The sequence below is a fragment of the Panicum virgatum genome, chromosome 9N, assembly GCF_016808335.1.
Source record: "Panicum virgatum strain AP13 chromosome 9N, P.virgatum_v5, whole genome shotgun sequence".
Taxonomy (NCBI): domain Eukaryota; kingdom Viridiplantae; phylum Streptophyta; class Magnoliopsida; order Poales; family Poaceae; genus Panicum; species Panicum virgatum.
Window position 1 is genome coordinate 39,524,204 of NC_053153.1, and position 17,628 is coordinate 39,541,831.

The 17,628-nt window shown below is 41.4% G+C and overlaps 1 protein-coding gene and 1 long non-coding RNA gene across 4 annotated transcripts; both read right to left on the reverse strand.

Annotated features, from left to right (window-relative positions):
• Positions 1-9: 9 nt before the first annotated feature.
• Positions 10-3,240, reverse strand: LOC120692752. Its single transcript, XR_005682716.1, has 3 exons — positions 3,028-3,240; positions 2,578-2,657; positions 10-386 (listed from the first exon to the last, which is right to left on the reverse strand). It is a non-coding gene; the product is annotated as an uncharacterized LOC120692752 (long non-coding RNA).
• A 1,516-nt stretch (positions 3,241-4,756) lies between these two features.
• On the reverse strand, positions 4,757-16,999 carry LOC120688387 (acetyl-CoA carboxylase 1-like). Of its 3 annotated transcripts, none has more exons than XM_039970696.1 (32): positions 16,514-16,999; positions 15,348-15,722; positions 15,034-15,240; positions 14,784-14,942; positions 14,556-14,648; positions 14,330-14,425; positions 13,944-14,117; positions 13,763-13,856; positions 13,503-13,690; positions 13,363-13,413; positions 13,150-13,189; positions 12,946-13,070; positions 12,737-12,853; positions 12,561-12,635; positions 12,407-12,463; positions 12,213-12,317; positions 12,052-12,138; positions 11,361-11,552; positions 11,083-11,271; positions 10,752-10,862; positions 10,553-10,642; positions 10,298-10,474; positions 10,134-10,211; positions 9,914-10,036; positions 9,557-9,826; positions 9,152-9,480; positions 8,787-9,024; positions 8,332-8,699; positions 8,028-8,238; positions 7,571-7,750; positions 5,325-7,484; positions 4,757-5,245 (listed from the first exon to the last, which is right to left on the reverse strand). In XM_039970696.1, the coding sequence occupies exons 2-32, from the start codon at positions 15,693-15,695 to the stop codon at positions 5,189-5,191; spliced, it is 6,789 nt and encodes a 2,262-aa protein (XP_039826630.1). In that variant the 5' UTR covers positions 15,696-15,722; positions 16,514-16,999; the 3' UTR covers positions 4,757-5,188. The 3 variants fall into 3 exon arrangements, with proteins under 3 accessions (XP_039826630.1, XP_039826631.1, XP_039826629.1); XM_039970697.1 differs by lacking the exon at positions 16,514-16,999 and adding an exon at positions 16,175-16,317 and having other exon boundaries at positions 4,793-5,245; XM_039970695.1 differs by having other exon boundaries at positions 4,793-5,245; positions 9,557-10,036; positions 16,514-16,930.
• Positions 17,000-17,628: the final 629 nt, after the last annotated feature.

The window sequence follows — 17,628 nt, forward strand, 5'->3', positions numbered from 1 at the left end:
TGAAGTTCGCTGAAGTACCACTAATTACATAGGTAGGTAGATATCTAGCATATTTATTTATATCATATATTATAGGTGAACTTGAGATAGTAGATTGATACATTGTGTTTCCCTGCATTTTTTTTGTTAGACATGTAGCATTCTTTTATTTTCTTGTTGCGTGTGTTTAATACATGAAGTGGTAGTAATGCATGATGTAGGTGCTGTTTAAAATGACAACGTCAATTTACCTGAGCATCAGCAATCACAAGGTCAATATGTTGCAATGGACCAGTATCATTTTGGCCACGGAATTCCCATTTCCTGCAGACACGAACACATATTGTTTTGCGGTAATCCTTTGGCTGTAGAGTCGATAATGGACTGAAAACCATCTTTGTGTCAGCCTGTGTAAGAAAATATAAAGCAGGCAATAGAAAATATATTAGTACAGTTTTGAAAGTATATATTATTCGAATTCTAAAGGTCAAATAATGAAAGTAATAAACATAAGCAAAAAATGTTTATATTATAATAAAATCTTACCTATTAATATATTAAACTAAGATCGTTTGTATACTCTGATTATTAATTCCTATTACAAATTCGTAGAGGAATTCATAGCTGAAAATACTTCTGGATATACAATATTTTTAGTTGTATCAGTGCAAGTTCCATCTTCATTTTCTATAAGAATCTTTAAGCCCTTATTCGACGTGACTCTAGAGATAGCAACATATAACTGTCCATGAGTAAAAACTGGTTTTTTTAAATAGACTCCGATTGTGGATAGTGTCTGTCCTTGACTTTTGTTTATTGTCATAGCATAACATACCCTTATAGGGAACTGCCTTCTTTCTAATACAAATGGCAATTTTTGAGTTTTTAGTGTCAGATTTATGCGAGGAATTAATACTCGACGGCCAGCAAATGTTCCTGTCATTATACTTGCTTCTAAAACCATACTGCCTAGTGCTGTTATTAGCAGTCTTGTGCCATTGCAGAGTCCAATTGATTGGTTCAAATTGCGTAATAACATGATAGGAACTCCTACCTTTAGATTCAGCTCATGGGTAGGGAAGTTATTTCCATTCAATGAATTTAATAGCTCAACTGGATACAGGATGTCATAGGATTCATGACTGTCAGGAGATTTAACAACTCTATCACAACTTAGATATTGCTTCTCTTTTCCAGGAAGTAACGAAACTATATAGGAATTGATTTCATCAACTGAGTCATTAGTTGGGCATAAGATAGCTCGACTTTGCAAATAGTCTACATTTTTATATTGACTTTGCAAATCACCATAAACAGCATTAACTAAAGTTGGTATATTTTCTGATTCAGGTTTCAGCAGCAGATCCTCAGGTACTTGTATAAGCCTTTCGTCTGAACAATTATCTGATGTTGGTATTCCTGTTCTACCCTCACCAATAGCAAGAATCCATTCACTAAATTCTGATAATTCTTTTTCTGTTCCTTGATCTAAACCAGGTACTTGCAGTCTCATATTTCTTTTCAATGGAAGAATTTTAATAAAAGACCATAGTGATGAGTTAATGATGGCAGCATCAACTATTTGAGGTCTTGAGCCACCTTCAATAACAGGTAATATTTAGCAACAGAAAGTTAAAATTAGGAAATCAAAAATAGCTACATTAGTTATTTTCTAGGTTTTCCTTTTTTTTTCCTCAGCTAGCTTAATAGCGGTCAGATGTTGCTATCTGGAAGAGGATTTATTTTATAACCTATTACTTGTTCTAAGCAAATTTCTCTATAAATTATTTGGTTATTGTAATAATAATTTGTCACTTTCAACCCATAGAATATTTGTAGAAAGGAAACTGCTTTTAAACATGCTTTTTCAAAAGCTATAATAGGCCCAGAAATTGCAGGTTCCCACAAAAACAATTGATGTCTTGGTGCTAGCAATTCCAATTGTGGTAGTTCAAGCTCAACTCCGCATAATATTGTGGAATCGTCTGCAATTTCTGTGATTAGAGATGCATATGGTAAACGGCATATTGAAACCGCAGCATGAAGAAGTGCCATGGAAGAAGGGCCAGCTATAAACATAGTCTCTTGGAGGTCGGCAAATTTCGCAGGCCTGGTACCCCACACTATTATACAAAAATTGTAAAGAAGAAGAATATAAAAAGGTAAAGAAGAAGAATATAAAAAAATGTAATAAAAATAAAATTCATAGAAGAATGTATTAGTAAAGTCCAGCTTGTGGCATAATGTTTTTAGTAAAAAACATTTGTAAGGGACAAATGACAGGGCATATTAATTACAAAAGGCATCTCAAAACAGAGGGCATGGTGTGCAATGATCAGGGAAAGAAAAGGACTGTTCTTATATATGTTTAGATATATCTTTTTAGTTTTATCTTGTTATGTTGCAATATCAACTTCACTTCTCTTACTACATTCCCCTCTCTATACAGTTACATATAAATATAAATGGGCCTATAACCATATGGAAGGCCCTAATATCTACACCTTTTTACATAGTAAAAGTAAAATGCATAGTTTACTGAAATTATAGTAGCATTTGAGATAAGGAGAAATTATTAAAGCAACAATCTGTAGTTACCTGACACTGCAAACTTGGTCAGCAGGGAATCAGTTGATGTAGTAATGAACTAATAGACCACGCTACCCAATTCAACTGATCTGCATACAACCAAAATGCAGAATATATATTAGGTAGATAATATAATATGTAACTGTATCTATTAGTGAAACCACAGGTTGTGCAATTAATCAGTATGTCACAAAGCTTTACTATAGATAATATCTTTTAGCCTGTCTCATATGGTCAAAACTGATTGTCTACCAACAGTTAATAAAATGAGGTCAACTACAGATTTAGCGCAGCAGTAAAAAAAATGGCATATATAGTACAGATTTAGCGCAGCCTTGGCATAACCCAAAGCAAGAGCATTAGGCTGAAAGTACAGCACAGTAAATGGTATTGAATATATACCAAAAATTATGCAAAGTGAACAGGTCTAGATAGTATAAAAATAAAAGATAAACATACCTCGACTCAGTGTGAAAGGTTCTGAAGATTAGTTTTTTTTTGCAGTGTAAAGCGTGTGCCTAAAAATAGGTAAACCAATGTATATGCACATCAGACTATAAGTAAATCCACCAGTCATAGTACTCTTGCATGCGGGCGAAAAAAATGGACGAACATAGGCAATGGAAAGGGAAAGGGGCAGCACCTTTTCTGTCGTTTAATCGCCTCACCCAAGCTAGATTAACCAGATCGATGAACAGAGAGTCGCAGCTGGCGCAAGGCGAGGGGCGGCGGCGGCGGCGTTGCCGACGCCGGCCCGGCGAGTACAACCGGACCAGCACCAGGAACGGTGGCTACACTGGCAGAGCCTTCGATCAGAATAAAGAGAGCAATCCATAGTACTGATTGGGGAGGGGGGGATCGACGAACACAGGCAACAGATAGGGAAGGGGCAGTACCTTTTTTTTTATCTGGTATATTCGCTTCACCAAACCTAGGGTAAGCAGATCGATGAATGAAGGAGCGCAGACAGCGTGAGGGCGGCGGTGGTGGCGTTGCCGACGCCGGCCCGGTGACCACAACCGGAGCAGCACAAGGAACAGTGGCTGTACTGATTGGGGAGGGGGGGGGATCGACGAACACAGGCAACAGATAGGGAAGGGGCAGTACCTTTTTTTATCTGGTATATTCGCTTCACCAAACCTAGGGTAAGCAGATCAATGAATGAAGGGGCACAGACAGCGTGAGGGCGGCGGTGGTGGCGTTGCCGACGCCGGCCCGGCGACCACAACCGGAGCAGCACAAGGAACAGTGGCTGGACCGACGGTGCCTTCGATTGGGACAAAGGGAGTAAGAGGAGCGCACAGCGAGGAACAAAAAGTGTAAATGGCAGAACAGGAAAAAGAAACGATGAATGATAAGAAGATAAGGCAGACTCACACACAGTAAAAAAACTTCGGGAGACTTCCATCCAATCCACACGTGGCGTCGAAACTCTAGCCAAGCACTACCACACTATACCCATCCAATGGTTACCGTACGATACATATCGGATGGATCTTTTTTTTCTGCAGACGTGGATAGCCTAGGCGCCAGCCTAGCTTGGGAGCTTTAACATATAGAAACTAGCAAAATACTAATACAGTAAGAAAGTTAATAAGGACAGAGAAGAAGAAAAAAAGGAAACCGTTTCGATGCAGAAACGCATGTAGTACCGTAAACACTACCTATATATTGTAGATGGTAGACAATCTCTGTGTTCGCTTGGCTGTGTCTGATGGCTAGTGCTGATTTGTTATGATACGATAGAACAGTACTATTGACTGGCTGATAACTGGTAGATGGTGCTGATTTAATATGAGAGAACAGTACTGCTGGCTAGTTGGCTGACAAGTCAAACGAACACACCGAATAACTATAGATTTGAGATTGCAGTTTCTAAGTCAAGCATCTTGCTCAAGTGATACCGTAGACACTATGAAACTACTTCCTCCGTCCCTAAATAAGTATCGTTTGCGCTTCTCGAAAAACAACTTTGATTAATTTTATATTAAAAAATATTAATAGTTATAATACATAATTAGTATCACTGGAAAGATATTTGAATCTAGTGTTTTAACAAAATTATTTTGAGACTCAAATGTTGCACATATTTGCTACAAATCGAATCAAATTTGTGACACGCACATCAACGGCGACACTTATTTAGGAACGGAGGGAGTATATGATTAGGACTACCTCTCTTACCATATATCATCATTAAAAATACTGTATAGCAATCTATTCATGAAAATGAAACTCCGATGGAGAGAGTTAACACAATAGAAGCAGGCCATCTCAATTATATTACAAACACCAAGCATACAGATGAGAAACCATATATTATTTGGGTTAAAAATAAATAATTACTTGATCATGCTTTCCGTTGTATCCGTATGTCGCCTTTGAGAAAGGCCACGCAACTAATTACAAGGTTAAAACAGCTAAATACATGACTACGTACAGAAAAAACTCGTGCCCACCTAAGGTCGATTTCATGCTTCACTCCGCTCTAGCAAGAACTCAAATCAAACATCCAGCAGAGCAGACACAATTTAGGCATGAGATGCCACCGCCGAGCGCCGAGTGCTGATATGCAAAAAATGAGGACATTATTTGGTTGAGATGCGAAGGCAGCCACCGATCAACCAAGAAGCTGCCTGAGCCCATCAATGACCTGCTCCCTCTTCGAAGGATTCATCTGCACCATAATTCGGAATTCAGGACATTAATCTTAGAAATAGAAAACATAACTGTTGAAACGTTAGAAGAAAGATTACCTTGTTAAGGAGCAGTGAAAGACCGTTCGGTAGGGCTTTCACATCTGAACTTTCAGCAAGATGCGAGAACCATTTGGATACTCTTTCAGCCTTCAACTCCTCAAGATAGTTCTCGTAGTTCTTGGGATCATCCTTCCAAGCGAAGAAAGATTCATCCTCGTTCCACTTGTCACTATCTCCTTCACTTCCCTTGGATGCTAGATACCATTTCTTGATAGACTCTAATGCTGATTTGTGGGATAGCTGCTCACCAGCAGCTTCTTTAACTTCTTTGGCAAGGGCATCCTCAGCAACTCTCCTTCGCAATCTCCCAAAGAAGAAGGCCCGAGACTCCTCCCAATCAACAACCTTACCAATCACGCCTTTGGCAGCCATTCTAGCGGAGGTATCATGCAACTCAGCAAACCGTGTGGCAACCTGAGTATATATAGGCATCAAGTGCTTCATCCGAACAGTTATACTCCTCCGGATAGTCTCCATTTCCGAGTTGCTGGCATTTTGTTTCTTCATCTCTTTCAGCCTAGCATTCAGGCCAATCAATTCTGGGTCAAGCCTTAGCATGCAATCTTCCAGTTCCTTTGGTCTGAATTTGATCTCCACTAATCCTTCTGGCTCAAGGACATTCCCTTTCGCAGTCCTCTCGGCATACATCTCAATGTGGTCTGGATTGATCTTGCTGTCCACCACAACCCAGGCCCCTCCCCGCAGCTCTCCACCCATTGGAATATATACAAAAGCAGGCTGCTTGTATGTCCTCAGATTCTCAACAATTGTTGAACCAGCCTGAAGGATCCCTTCAAACAGATCCCGTTGCCCACCAGAGAAACCTCTCCAATTTGCAAGGATGAACAATGGAAGCTCCTCACGGTTGAAATCCAGTAATGCCTGAGCTGTTTTGGTGGCAGAATCAGGGAACCACACCTGTCCTGCTTGAGGAACTACGCGCTCAGCAGAATCAAGCTGCCCTGGATCAGCAGGGATGACTTGCATCACTGTCTGGGTTTCCACAGCTATGACACCAACTGGTATTCCACCAAGTTTTGCTCTTCCAGTGATAACAGTTTTTGCCCAGCCTTCCAATGTTTCCACGAAGCTTTCCCTGTCAAACATGCCACCCAACCAGTTGCCTTCACCATCCTTAATGCCACATATGGCTGCACGAGCATCACAAGAATTTTCGGGGAAGTATGTTACAGGTCTTTCTGGTGGGTCCAGGGGTTTCATAATAGGAAGGGGACCACCAACATATGGAGGAACATAACTGAGCCACTTCAGGATAGCAGAAACACCTTCAAGATCATCTGACACGGTCTGGTGGACAACACCATTTGTAGCCATGATTTTTGGGCCACCCAACTGCATATGAGAACTGTATACCTCCCGTCCCAGAAGCTTGTTCAGTGCAGAAAACCCAGTCAGGATAATTGGTTGATCAAGACGTTGTATGCACCTCATACCTAAACGAGCCAGATAGGCTCCAATGCCAACAGCTCTTCCAGTCACAAATGTCAGAGTGAAGGTCTCTTTGTATGCCTTAGAATACGCACTGGCAATTGCACCACTTCCATGGAGATTCTCACAACCAAGTCCATCCTCTTTCCCAACAATGGTATCAACCACCCATCTGATTTCTCCATTTTCTAGTTTCAGCTCGTGAGCTATAACTGAAGAGCTTAGGCGTGAATAATCTTGTTCAGTGAGGTAAATGTAGTGAAAACCACGTTCAGGGCTCTCATCATCAGACCAGCCGACATGGAAGCAAGCCTTGACTTCCTCTGCTACACCAAGCCTGGCACCAGCAGTTGCTGCCAGGTAGATAAGAGGAAGTTTCCTCTCACAAGCAAGGTTGCTAACTGCATCAAAAAACGCATCTTCCCTTGGACCGAAGGACCCAGCTTTAAATGTCACATCATTTGCAACAACTATAATCTCCCGACCACTAGGGAATTCAGGTGTGGACAGCTTCATGTTCCAAGCAACAATGCCAATATCATTGATGCCTGGGGGGCGTTCAACTGAAATCAATGGAGTACCCCACGCTCCATCCGAATCAGCAAATATAAGCTCTTTCACTTCAGCATAATGTTGATTATGGTCATTAGATTCAGTAACACCATAATTACTTGATTTCCATGACCTCTTCAGCGCTGTTTCAAATGCCTGCAGAAACAGTCATGGTATGAATTGATCTGTTTAAGCATGCCATAACAAATGTTAGGAAAAACAAGGGGCTGCCAGCAAGTTACCAAGGGGAAATCGTAGCAGTATGTAGTTTCGTTTTTCCTAGCAGCATAACGTTTGAGGTCAATAGCATCCAAAGGCTTGTACGGTTCATTCAATGCAATGCCATGCAGAGGGCCAGCCAAGGCTGTGGCAGAGTGGTAGATAAGCTGATGTGTACTGGGGTCCTCCACTTCTCGATAAATCTGAGACCCAAAAGAAATTGAACATTAGCGCATTAAAAGTGCTAATGATATTTTTTCTACTTAAATGTTACTGATCAGAAATACTTAGCAGATGGAGCATTTGCTATTCGCTAACCACATAAGTTAAAGAAACATGTACGGTGATCTATGAGGTTGTAATGACTGCCAGGTTTTATGCATATCAGACTGGTCTTTGCATGAAGTAGCAATCTTTACAGTCATTACTGAATCATTGTTATGATTACTAGTACAGTAGTGCGATTGTCAAAGAACTTACATCAACAGTGCAGGTGTGACCAGTAACATTCGTAACAACAACTCTCCAAGCACCACTAGCTTGCCCATCACAAACCAACCAGAGCTTCACTTCCCACTGGCACACAGAAAGACGATGCATCCTGACCCCAACGTGCTCATATAAATTCAATGCCATATGCTTCAAAAGTGTGCATGCAGTTGCTTCATCCTGATCAACTTCATCAGCCATCCTACACAATGAAATAGCAAAAGTTTAACATCTCTAAGCAATTTAACAGTCTATTCTTATCAGTAAGATTGAAACACAGGGTGCATTGACTGACCTTGAAAATGGAATAAGTTCGTGCAATTGTTGTTCTCTCAGTAAGCACAGATACATGTGTGAATGGCCCGATCTCACAGTCTCACTATGAGCATGTAGCTCTATTTCTTCTAGTGCTCCCATCAATGATCTGAGAATGCTGTTTGATGTGAACGATGATGAAGCTTGAGTGCGGCCTACTTCGTTGTCAATACTTCCTGACAGGAATCCATTTGTTGCGCTTGGTTGTCTGACTATGGTACGAAGGAACATCCTCTGGTCGTTTAATCTTTGATCTTTCTTGTTCTTTATAAGTGTATAAATATGCCACTGTCGATCACGTGATGGGGTGTATTTTACTTCAGTGTAACCTTCCAAATTTACTTTGTCCTGTATTTGCAGAAATTTATTAAGAAATACAGTTATAGTTGAAGAGAAGATTAAAATAATATGTGAATAATAAATGTAGCTACATACCAGCTCAAGGAATATAGACAATGGTGGTTCCACATGGCGGAGCATTGGATCCTCCTCGTAATAAAGCTTGTCAACAGACCATTGGAAAGAGTGTCGCATTGGCGGACGCCCTTCATCTCTTTGGATTATGCAGCTGACAACCTTAACGCCAGCACCATTAAGATGTGATGTAACAGTGTTATCCTTCAAAATTTTGGATAGCTTGTTGATCCTTTCTTGTGCTTGATCCTCGTCGCCACTAGAAAGAGGACAAAAAAACGAGGTAGCATAAGGAATCAATGACATTCATTAACCGATAATAGTATCAGTATTGAAGAGTTTCATTAAAACAAATTGGCACATAAGGATATGGAGAGCAAACAAACCTGTCTTGGAGAGTACTCATCTGATAATTGATACCAACCAAAGCAATATGCATCATATTGCTTTGATTAGAATTTGCATGGGTACCATTCGAGACACTTCCAACACCTGCCCTATATTGTGAAGTCTCCTTCAATGCAGCATCAATTGCAGTTGCTAGAAACTGGAGAGACTTGATTACAACCATGACACCCCATCTCTTCTCAATGGGATTCTCTACTTGCCGTAGGAGCACATCTTGCCCATTTCTTTGCTCTTCAGAGAACTCCCATAAAGCAATTAGGCCAGCTCGGTGCCATTGCATCCGGATACTTCCACTTACAAGATAGGGCTGTAATATGATTTTTGTGTCAGGCCACAAAGAAAATGTCAATATTAAGCTGTATCAACTCAAGTGAAGTCAATACCTGATACAATCTACGAATATATGTCTCAACCACCCTCCGCTGAAGAGTAGGATCGCTATGATCAAACAAAGCTACAAGAGCATCTTCAACCGCCAGTGGAGCACATACTAAATCTTCCATCCTCTCATTTATCGCCATCTTTCTCCTAGGTGTTGACACCCGCTCTCCTTCCTCAGTGAACATTTCCAGCTCTGAAAGGCTTCTTGCTATGCTTGTGCGAAGCTCACTCAATTTAGTGTGCTCAAGAAGTTGGCTTGCTTTGAGTGCCAGCTGCATTAATAATAATATATTATACAATTTTTCTAGACTATCACATGAGCAAAATAAATAGAACTTCATTCTTCCAAACAACTGAACCTCAGAATATGATGTATGGTTCAAGGCTGAGAAGCGAATCAACTGATCCCTGTAAGCAGATGGGTTTGGATATACTAATGCTTCCATAAGCCGTAGTATCAATTTGTTTTTGTTTCTCACACCCTTCAAACAAAAACAAATTATCAGCCAAAAACGCCCCTGAAAATCAAGATTTAACAAAATATTTTTTAATAAAAAAATCATAGTTTACAGAAATTACCTGGTGCGAGAACACAATGTGCACAACCTTCTCAAGGTCTTTTGCATGTTGAAGACGTAGACGCTCTATAACATCAGACTGAAAATGCGATAATAGAAAAGAAGATGATTGTTAGCATATTTGGTGAGCAAATGAGAATTGAGCAACCCGTACTTAAGGCTGACCTGAAGGTTATCATTGAAGAGTTCTTCAACAGACAGATACTCCTCAAACAGAGATTTGACAACAACACGAGCATGGCTTTCTCTTCCACCCTCATATGACTTGACCAGGCTCATAAGTGGCTCCACAAGCCTCTCATTAGTAACCCTATCTTTCTCCGAACAGTATGCAAGATTCGCCTACAGTAGCAATTTCTGTAAGGAAACAATAGAAAAACTCAAAAAATAATTAGTACCAAATAGCAGTCTCAAACTGACCTCAATAACCCGCCTCAACAACTTTGCAGGGAAATCCTTGCTCTTGCGGAAGTCGGGATTCAATTCATACTCCTTGTACTTACCATCCAACTGAATACATGGAAAATTATTTAAGACATATAATGCTACCCAAAATAAAAGAGATAAAAAATAAACAAAATGCAATTGATGAAACAAAAACTAGTAAGAAGCTAATCACCTCATTTTTAAGATCTTTTGGAAGTCTTGTTGCCAAAACAGACATTAGTTCTTGCCATTGTAGAAAAGGGAGCTCAGGGCTGTCTAGGCAGTTTAGCAAATCTTGTACAACCTGAAAAGGCAAATATAGTAACCAAGATATTGATTAAATATTACATGATGACTAAACTATTTAAGAAGATGGAAAAAAAGTTGTTTTTCAAGAAGACGGGATAGTGTGTGTGCCATAAACTATGAAATTGGTATTCCTTTGTAGATGAAGATGATGAAAGGGGAGAGAAAACTTGAAAGCAAATTGAAATTACATAAAATTCTAAAAAGTAAAGTCCTACCTCATTGATATTATGTTCATACCCTGCAAGGATATTGTGTGCATAATTCACACTAGCAGCAAATTTTTGATGAACTTTGCCAGAAATAGCAGTAGGAGGTCCCAGTTTGGGGAAGGAGCCATGAAATGGTTCAGCTCTCCTCACAGAAGATGGGTCATCAAGGTCCAATGTTGCTATTAGGTCATTAGCCTGAAAAAAAAAAGGAAAATAGACATTTAAGGAGAGAGGGAGGGAGAGGGAAGCAAGCAGAGGGGGAGTGAAATATAGAGGAACAAAACCTGCATTGCCTGGCCCTCAGGCATAACGAAGTGAATGACACCAGAGGCAGGCAGTAACAGTGGCATGCACATCTTCATGACTTCCACCTCAGCATATGGTGTATCAGCATCCACATGAGAGCCATCCGCAACCAAGAACCGAAGAAGTTTGCAAGGTGTATCAGCCAACAACTTTGAAGGATCGTGTTCTTTCTGTGAAGTATAATCAAGAGAACGAAAAATCATACCATGAACTTCCGTATGATGTGAGAATACAGTTAAGAATTGACACAATCCAAACTGTTTATTCCTTCGAGTCAAATTCGACACAGTGAGGAATTTTGAGTTAAATCTTAGGGAATTGGGTTATCTTTGTCCTTGGAAACTGAGGATACTAATAGTTGCTAACATCAGGTGCTTTGACACATGGAATGCCACACTTATGGAAAATACCAAGCAGAAAACTTGGACAGAAGTAAAGAAATATAAGTTCAAGCAAGCTTATATAACTCAGGGCTATGCTGTATCATAGCTTCCTAAATCGTATTCTCTACCCTCTATGTAGACTATAATTTTTTATGACCTTCATATGGAGGCAAGATTTGCAACAATTTGCGAGATCCAAAAACTTTAGTTCCGAGTAAAGTTATGTAGAAGGTATTGTGTTTGAGTATAACAAATATACAGAAGAGAACAAGAACGCCATCTTTACCTGTAATAAGCATGTCCTACCATTGATGAGAAGGCGTGTACCAGCAGCCTCTGTCTCTGCATATATTACATGACTGTTTCCATCCAACTGAAGAATTTACAACAAAGATGGATCAGAACCTTTTTTAAAAGAAAACCAAGGGCGTAGGGTGGAAATATTACCTGCATTAAAAGTCCACCATCTCGCAGTGAATGGATCTCTGCTTCAATCTCTGATCCATTCATTCTAAGTTTGTAGCTGCGGGGTCCACCTCTCACTGTCTCGATCTACAACAAAGTTTAACATTTAATTTTTCTTAGAAAACACAAAATGGTAGGTCACAAAAATGTAAAGAGAAAAAACTATAGATAAATACCATGTATTTGCTCCCCTCTATGTTTAAAGTAATGTTCAAATTGACGAGTGAGATGTGCTGCAAATCAGAAAGGAGTCACACAGCTACCAAGCTGGTTTAAGTCAAACAGCAACAAGCATAATCTGCAATAAGGGCATTTCAGCAGATAGTATACCTTTGGTGGTATCTGACCTTTGCTGAGATAACCTACATAGTCGGTAACAACGCTTGAGCTCCTGCTTGATGCTTCCTGTAAAATAAAAGACACAATATTTGGTATTAGCAATGATACCTGTATTTGAAGTTCACACACAGGTAAGAAATAATGGTTCTGCAGTCAAACAGGCGTACATATAGAGCTCCTCCAACAACGGAGAGGTACCATGGGGGCCTCTCTGCTCTAACACGCATAGCTATTCTGCTGTCAAGCCAACCAGTATGGATCTTATTTTCTCGGTATTCTGCTGCCTGTACAAATGGAAGATTGAAAAATAAATTAAAGAAAGAGATCGTATCATCTGGAAAAGACAGTTTGCTATGGAAGTCATCAATCATCATACATTCAAAAGATCCACTGTGTAATCAACATTCGTGCGAATCTCTCCACGGATCTGAATCTCTTTCAGCCCAAGTACCATATTGGCTATGGCCAAAGATCTAGATTCCCCAAATGCAAAAACATGACCTGCAATCAAACAGCACTGAATTTGAACAAAAACATCAAGAGATACCAGAACATAAAGAAATCATATTATGTTACTTACCGAACTGTGAGTCAGAAAATTCATGAATTGCTCCTCCAGACTGAAGAAAAGGAAATGATATTTGGGTTAGTTTGTATCATACCAAGATACATATTTTGGCCAAAAAAAAAAACGATTGAAACCAAGAGACATGATACTAAAGACTAATATTTTGCAGCTGTGGTGATGTGTAACACAAAAGAAAATAACAAATTTGGATGGGCATATACTTGCCTTAACAGAGAAATAGGCCCAAACGTTTGGTTTGCTTTTAAAGTTTAGCTCCTGACGAAAAGGCAAGATAATGTCAGATAACATATGAGTAAGCATAGCAAGTGGAATGCAAAAACAACTTCCAGTCAAGTAAAACCAACCTCCACTCTTCCACTAGTAGGCTTAAACCCATCATCAGGATCCTCACTAGTAACTCTGACAGCAACACAATGGCCCTTGGGCTTCACTGACTGCGCTTTATCCAAATCAAATTTAGTCGCGACAGCTGATATTTTCCTCCAATCATGATAGCCACCCCCATGATCCATTCCGTAGAAGCGTCTAATCTCTGCAGCATCCTTTCATCAGAACAATAGGACAAAATAATCTCATTAATCATTGAGTTGGAAAATTGAAATACCTGGAATGTTATACAGGGGTATGCCCATTCCAACTGCAACTTGGGCTGCTGGTAAGTTTATTTCAGCTATCCATTCAGTCACAGGATGTTCTACCTGAAAGGATGCTAGTCAAAAACAGAAAACGCTAGAAGCACAGAAGAATGCCAATGCAAATCCCTACATTGGAAGTTTAGAATAGACCTGCAATCGTGGATTAAGCTCCAGGAAATAGTATTCACCCGTTTCCATGCTATACAGATATTCTACTGTAGCAGCACCAACATATTGCACACACTTAGCAAGCCGTCTTGCTGCCTGCTCAAGCTCTTTAACTGTCTCTGGAGCAGCAACTGTGATAGGCCCCTCCTCTATAATCTGTTGCACAGGTAAATGGTGAAAAAATATGTCTTCATACAAATCAGAATATGGAATTTTTTTTTGTCTTGCACAGTTGCACTAGGTCAACTAAACATTATTCAAGAAAGATATAAAACTTCCAGAGAGCACAATACACAATCCAAGGATGGGATGAATTCCAAGAACTCGGAATGGAAATCAGAGCTTAAAAAATAATTCTAAGAGCTAACCTTTTGGTGCCTTCTTTGAACACTACAATCACGACTGTGCAGTGCTGCAACATTGCCATGTTTGTCACAGAGCAACTGAACCTCCAGATGTCGGCTCTACAAAGAAAGAACAAAACAAAAGCTTTCAGAAGCAAATATAACCAAAGCATCCAGGATACAAAGAACAAAGGTGGAATCAAAGCAAACAAAAAAATAAGTGAAAGGAAATCTTTGAATCAGTTCTCACCTGAGATGCCACTTTCATAATAAAAATAGGTGAGCCAGGGACTTCTCCTTGAACTTGCTTGAATAGTGCCCTTACCTCATCATCATTATGCACCTACAAATCCATGCAGATGATATCAAAATTAGTGTTAATTTACTCTATTTTTTCCTGAAACTTTCACATCATGTTTTCTGAATACTGAACATTTCCCTTCTTGTTCCTGGAGTTCAACTGAAAATGAAAACCAACCTTCCTTATTCCTTTACCACCGCCACCCCAAGATGCCTTGATCATGGCAGGATACCCGACTACCTGACAACTGGCCACTGCTTCCTCTGTAGTGGAAACGCAAGCATCCTTATATATTTCCTCAGGAATCGAATGGCAGCTTTCTGGGGGAACTTTCACCTGAAGAGAGTTTCATTTAATGCTAAGCCAACACTAAACTAGCAGAGAAAATAATAGGAGCAAAGCCACACAGAAATAGGAGAAGGCATACATGTGATCCGCTCCATGGAAGAGTTGGAACTCCTGCTGCTTGCGCAATAAGAGAAGAACCAATCTTATCACCAAGTGCAGCCATTGCAGCTGAAGGTGGCCCAAGAAAAATTATTCCCTTTTCATTAAGAGCATCTGGAAGTTCTGGGTTTTCGGATGCGTGACCCCAGCCAGGCCAAACTGCAGACACACGAGTTCTCTCTGCTATCTGTGGATGGTGAATTCACAATGTTAATTACCAAATTTTACATGGTAAAAATACATGTAAACTAAAAAAAATATGTGAAACCTGGCAGGATGATGAATTGTGCTAACCTCCACTATGAGCTGTACATTCGCATAGTTGTTATTATTCGTTCCTCCAGGAACTTCTATGAATTGGTCAGCGATTCTTATGTGCTCAGCATTAATCTTCAAGTCCTCCGGAGTGGCCATGGCAACCAAGAGAATGGCCTTCTCTGTTCCAAAGGTCTCCAAGGCCCATGTGCGGATGCTGCGCATGAACTTAACCGCGGCCATCCCATTGTTGGCGACTAGCACACTGTGTATTGGTGAATCGCCACCAAGCGCTTTACAGAATTCATCGACCTCTGATGGAGAGGACGGATGCCTCAAATTAGGCATTCCGTTCAGTATGCCGTTCATCTGGTAGGGCTCCGCCATTACTTCACCCTCTGAAATTCAGACTTCCTGGTACGTGCAAAAGAAACAAAGTGTTAGTAGGTCAACTATGACAGAAGGAAACTGCACGAATATCAAGAAATCATTACGACAATACTTGTCCCATTCATCATCAAACTAGTCGAAATTCGAATAGGCAACTAAGGGTTTCTGAAATTGTGTCCTGAAATGACAGCAAGTTGCTAGTAGAGAAGTGACCTATTTAATAACCATATGAAATTCTTAGGCCATAGCTGATTGTATGGAAATAGAGTATAACCAGCCAGCAGGATAAGAAGTGCAAGGCCACAGGTTTTGATTTCCTAGGCAAAGGTATATTGACCGTGTATGCTATGCGATCACAGAAAAGTCCACAGTAGATGTGAGTACAAAGTGGAAAGCCGAAAGGCGAATGCGTATACAGTCCAAACAAAGGGGACCAACCCCGGCACGCCAACAAACAAAACAACAAGCTCCCTAACCAAGCTGAAAAGGAAACCCGCTGCCTTCGCTTGACGAATTCCGTTGCCAGCAGCAGGCAGGACCTCCATTTCCCCAATCCCCACTTGGCGCGCCCACAACCTGATCGACGGAATGCAGAACCGAGTACCCGGCGCGGCTGACAAGTACAGGCGATCCCGTAACTGACGGCGTCGCGGGAAATACCAGTTTGGAGCGGGATTTGGGTGGGGGCGACCGGCGGCGCGCGGAGCCATGCAAAATTGGACACCCGGAGAGGAGGGGGAGCAGAGCAGCCAGCGAAGAACAGAGCAGGAAGAGAGAGAGAGAGAGAGAGAGAGAGAGAGAGAGAGAGTACGTACTTCCGTAGTTACAGCAGAGTGGGGCGCGCCTGCCCGCCGCCCGTTCGGCGGAACGCCGCGCGACCGGTGCCGGCTGGCGCCGCCGACAAGGAGGAGGAGGAGGTGTTGGTGGTGGATGAGACCGCCGGGCAGATCAAGATCCAAGCGGCGCCTTAAATGCGCGGCGCGACGCTACAGCGCGTGCTCCCAGCCCCGCGGCGAAGAGAGAGAGAGAGAGAGAGAGAGAGAGAGAGAGAGAGGAGGGGAAGCGGAGGCGACAGGGCAAGGTGGAGGAGCGCTCCCGGGCCGTAGCGACGCCGTTGCTGCCGCGCCCGCGCGCGCTTTTTAACCGCCCGCGGCGGTGGCCGCGGCGGGGCCCGGGGGGACCAAGAGCGGAAGCGGGTAGAGAGAGAAGGCGGAAGGCGTGATGTGCAGCAGGGGAGGGGAGGGGAGGGGAGGGGGAGGGAATAGAGAATTGAGTTGGGAATTTGACTGGCAGATGGGAGCGAGGGAGGGATGGTTGGGGGTTGGATCAACTAACCCCCAACCCCAGCCAGCAAGCCGTCATCACGGCGGCCATCAGTCACGTCTCTCGCGCTCGCTCTCTATGTGCGTCACCCCACGAGGAATCGGGTATTTGCATATATACCCTCTACATTTTGCTGGCTAGTAACTACACCTGTTCTGCTTCAGCACCAGCCAACAGTAATTTCGTCTCACAACATTCCAGCATCAGTCTTCAGCACCAGCCTCCAGCACCAGCCAGCAGAACAGGGTATAAAAGTTCTCACAATAATCAGAAAGTTATAAAAATAAAAGTTGAAATCCAAAAAAGTAGAATTATTTTTTTGCACGCCCCAAATTTTTTTTTTACAAAACAAAGACGGATGCGCATTGTTTAGTTTCAACTGGCCACTACCTTCGTTTTCCTTCATATTCCTCTCTAGCAAGTTGTACAGAAACAAATGGCGTTCAGTTCAAAAAAAAAGAAAGAAATTGCATTTAAATTTAACCATCAGAATCAAAGCTGTACTACATGAAAAATGTTAATGGGTTACAAAAGGTAGTATGTAATTATTTGTTACAATTGTACAGCTGTAGTACTACATTATGCACTATTGGCCTTACAGAAAAAT

Bases quoted from the DNA above. Each gene is read 5' to 3' on its own strand.
- LOC120688387 (XM_039970695.1), bottom strand. From the start codon at position 15,695: ATGGCGGAGCCCTACCAGATGAACGGCATACTGAACGGAATGCCTAAT. The intron at 9,481-9,556 runs GTATTGACTTCA...ATCATATTACAG, and splicing joins ATATTCGTAGATTGTATCAG to CCCTATCTTGTAAGTGGAAG. The intron at 7,751-8,027 runs GTAAGTTCTTTG...TTTGGGTCTCAG, and splicing joins GTCACACCTGCACTGTTGAT to ATTTATCGAGAAGTGGAGGA.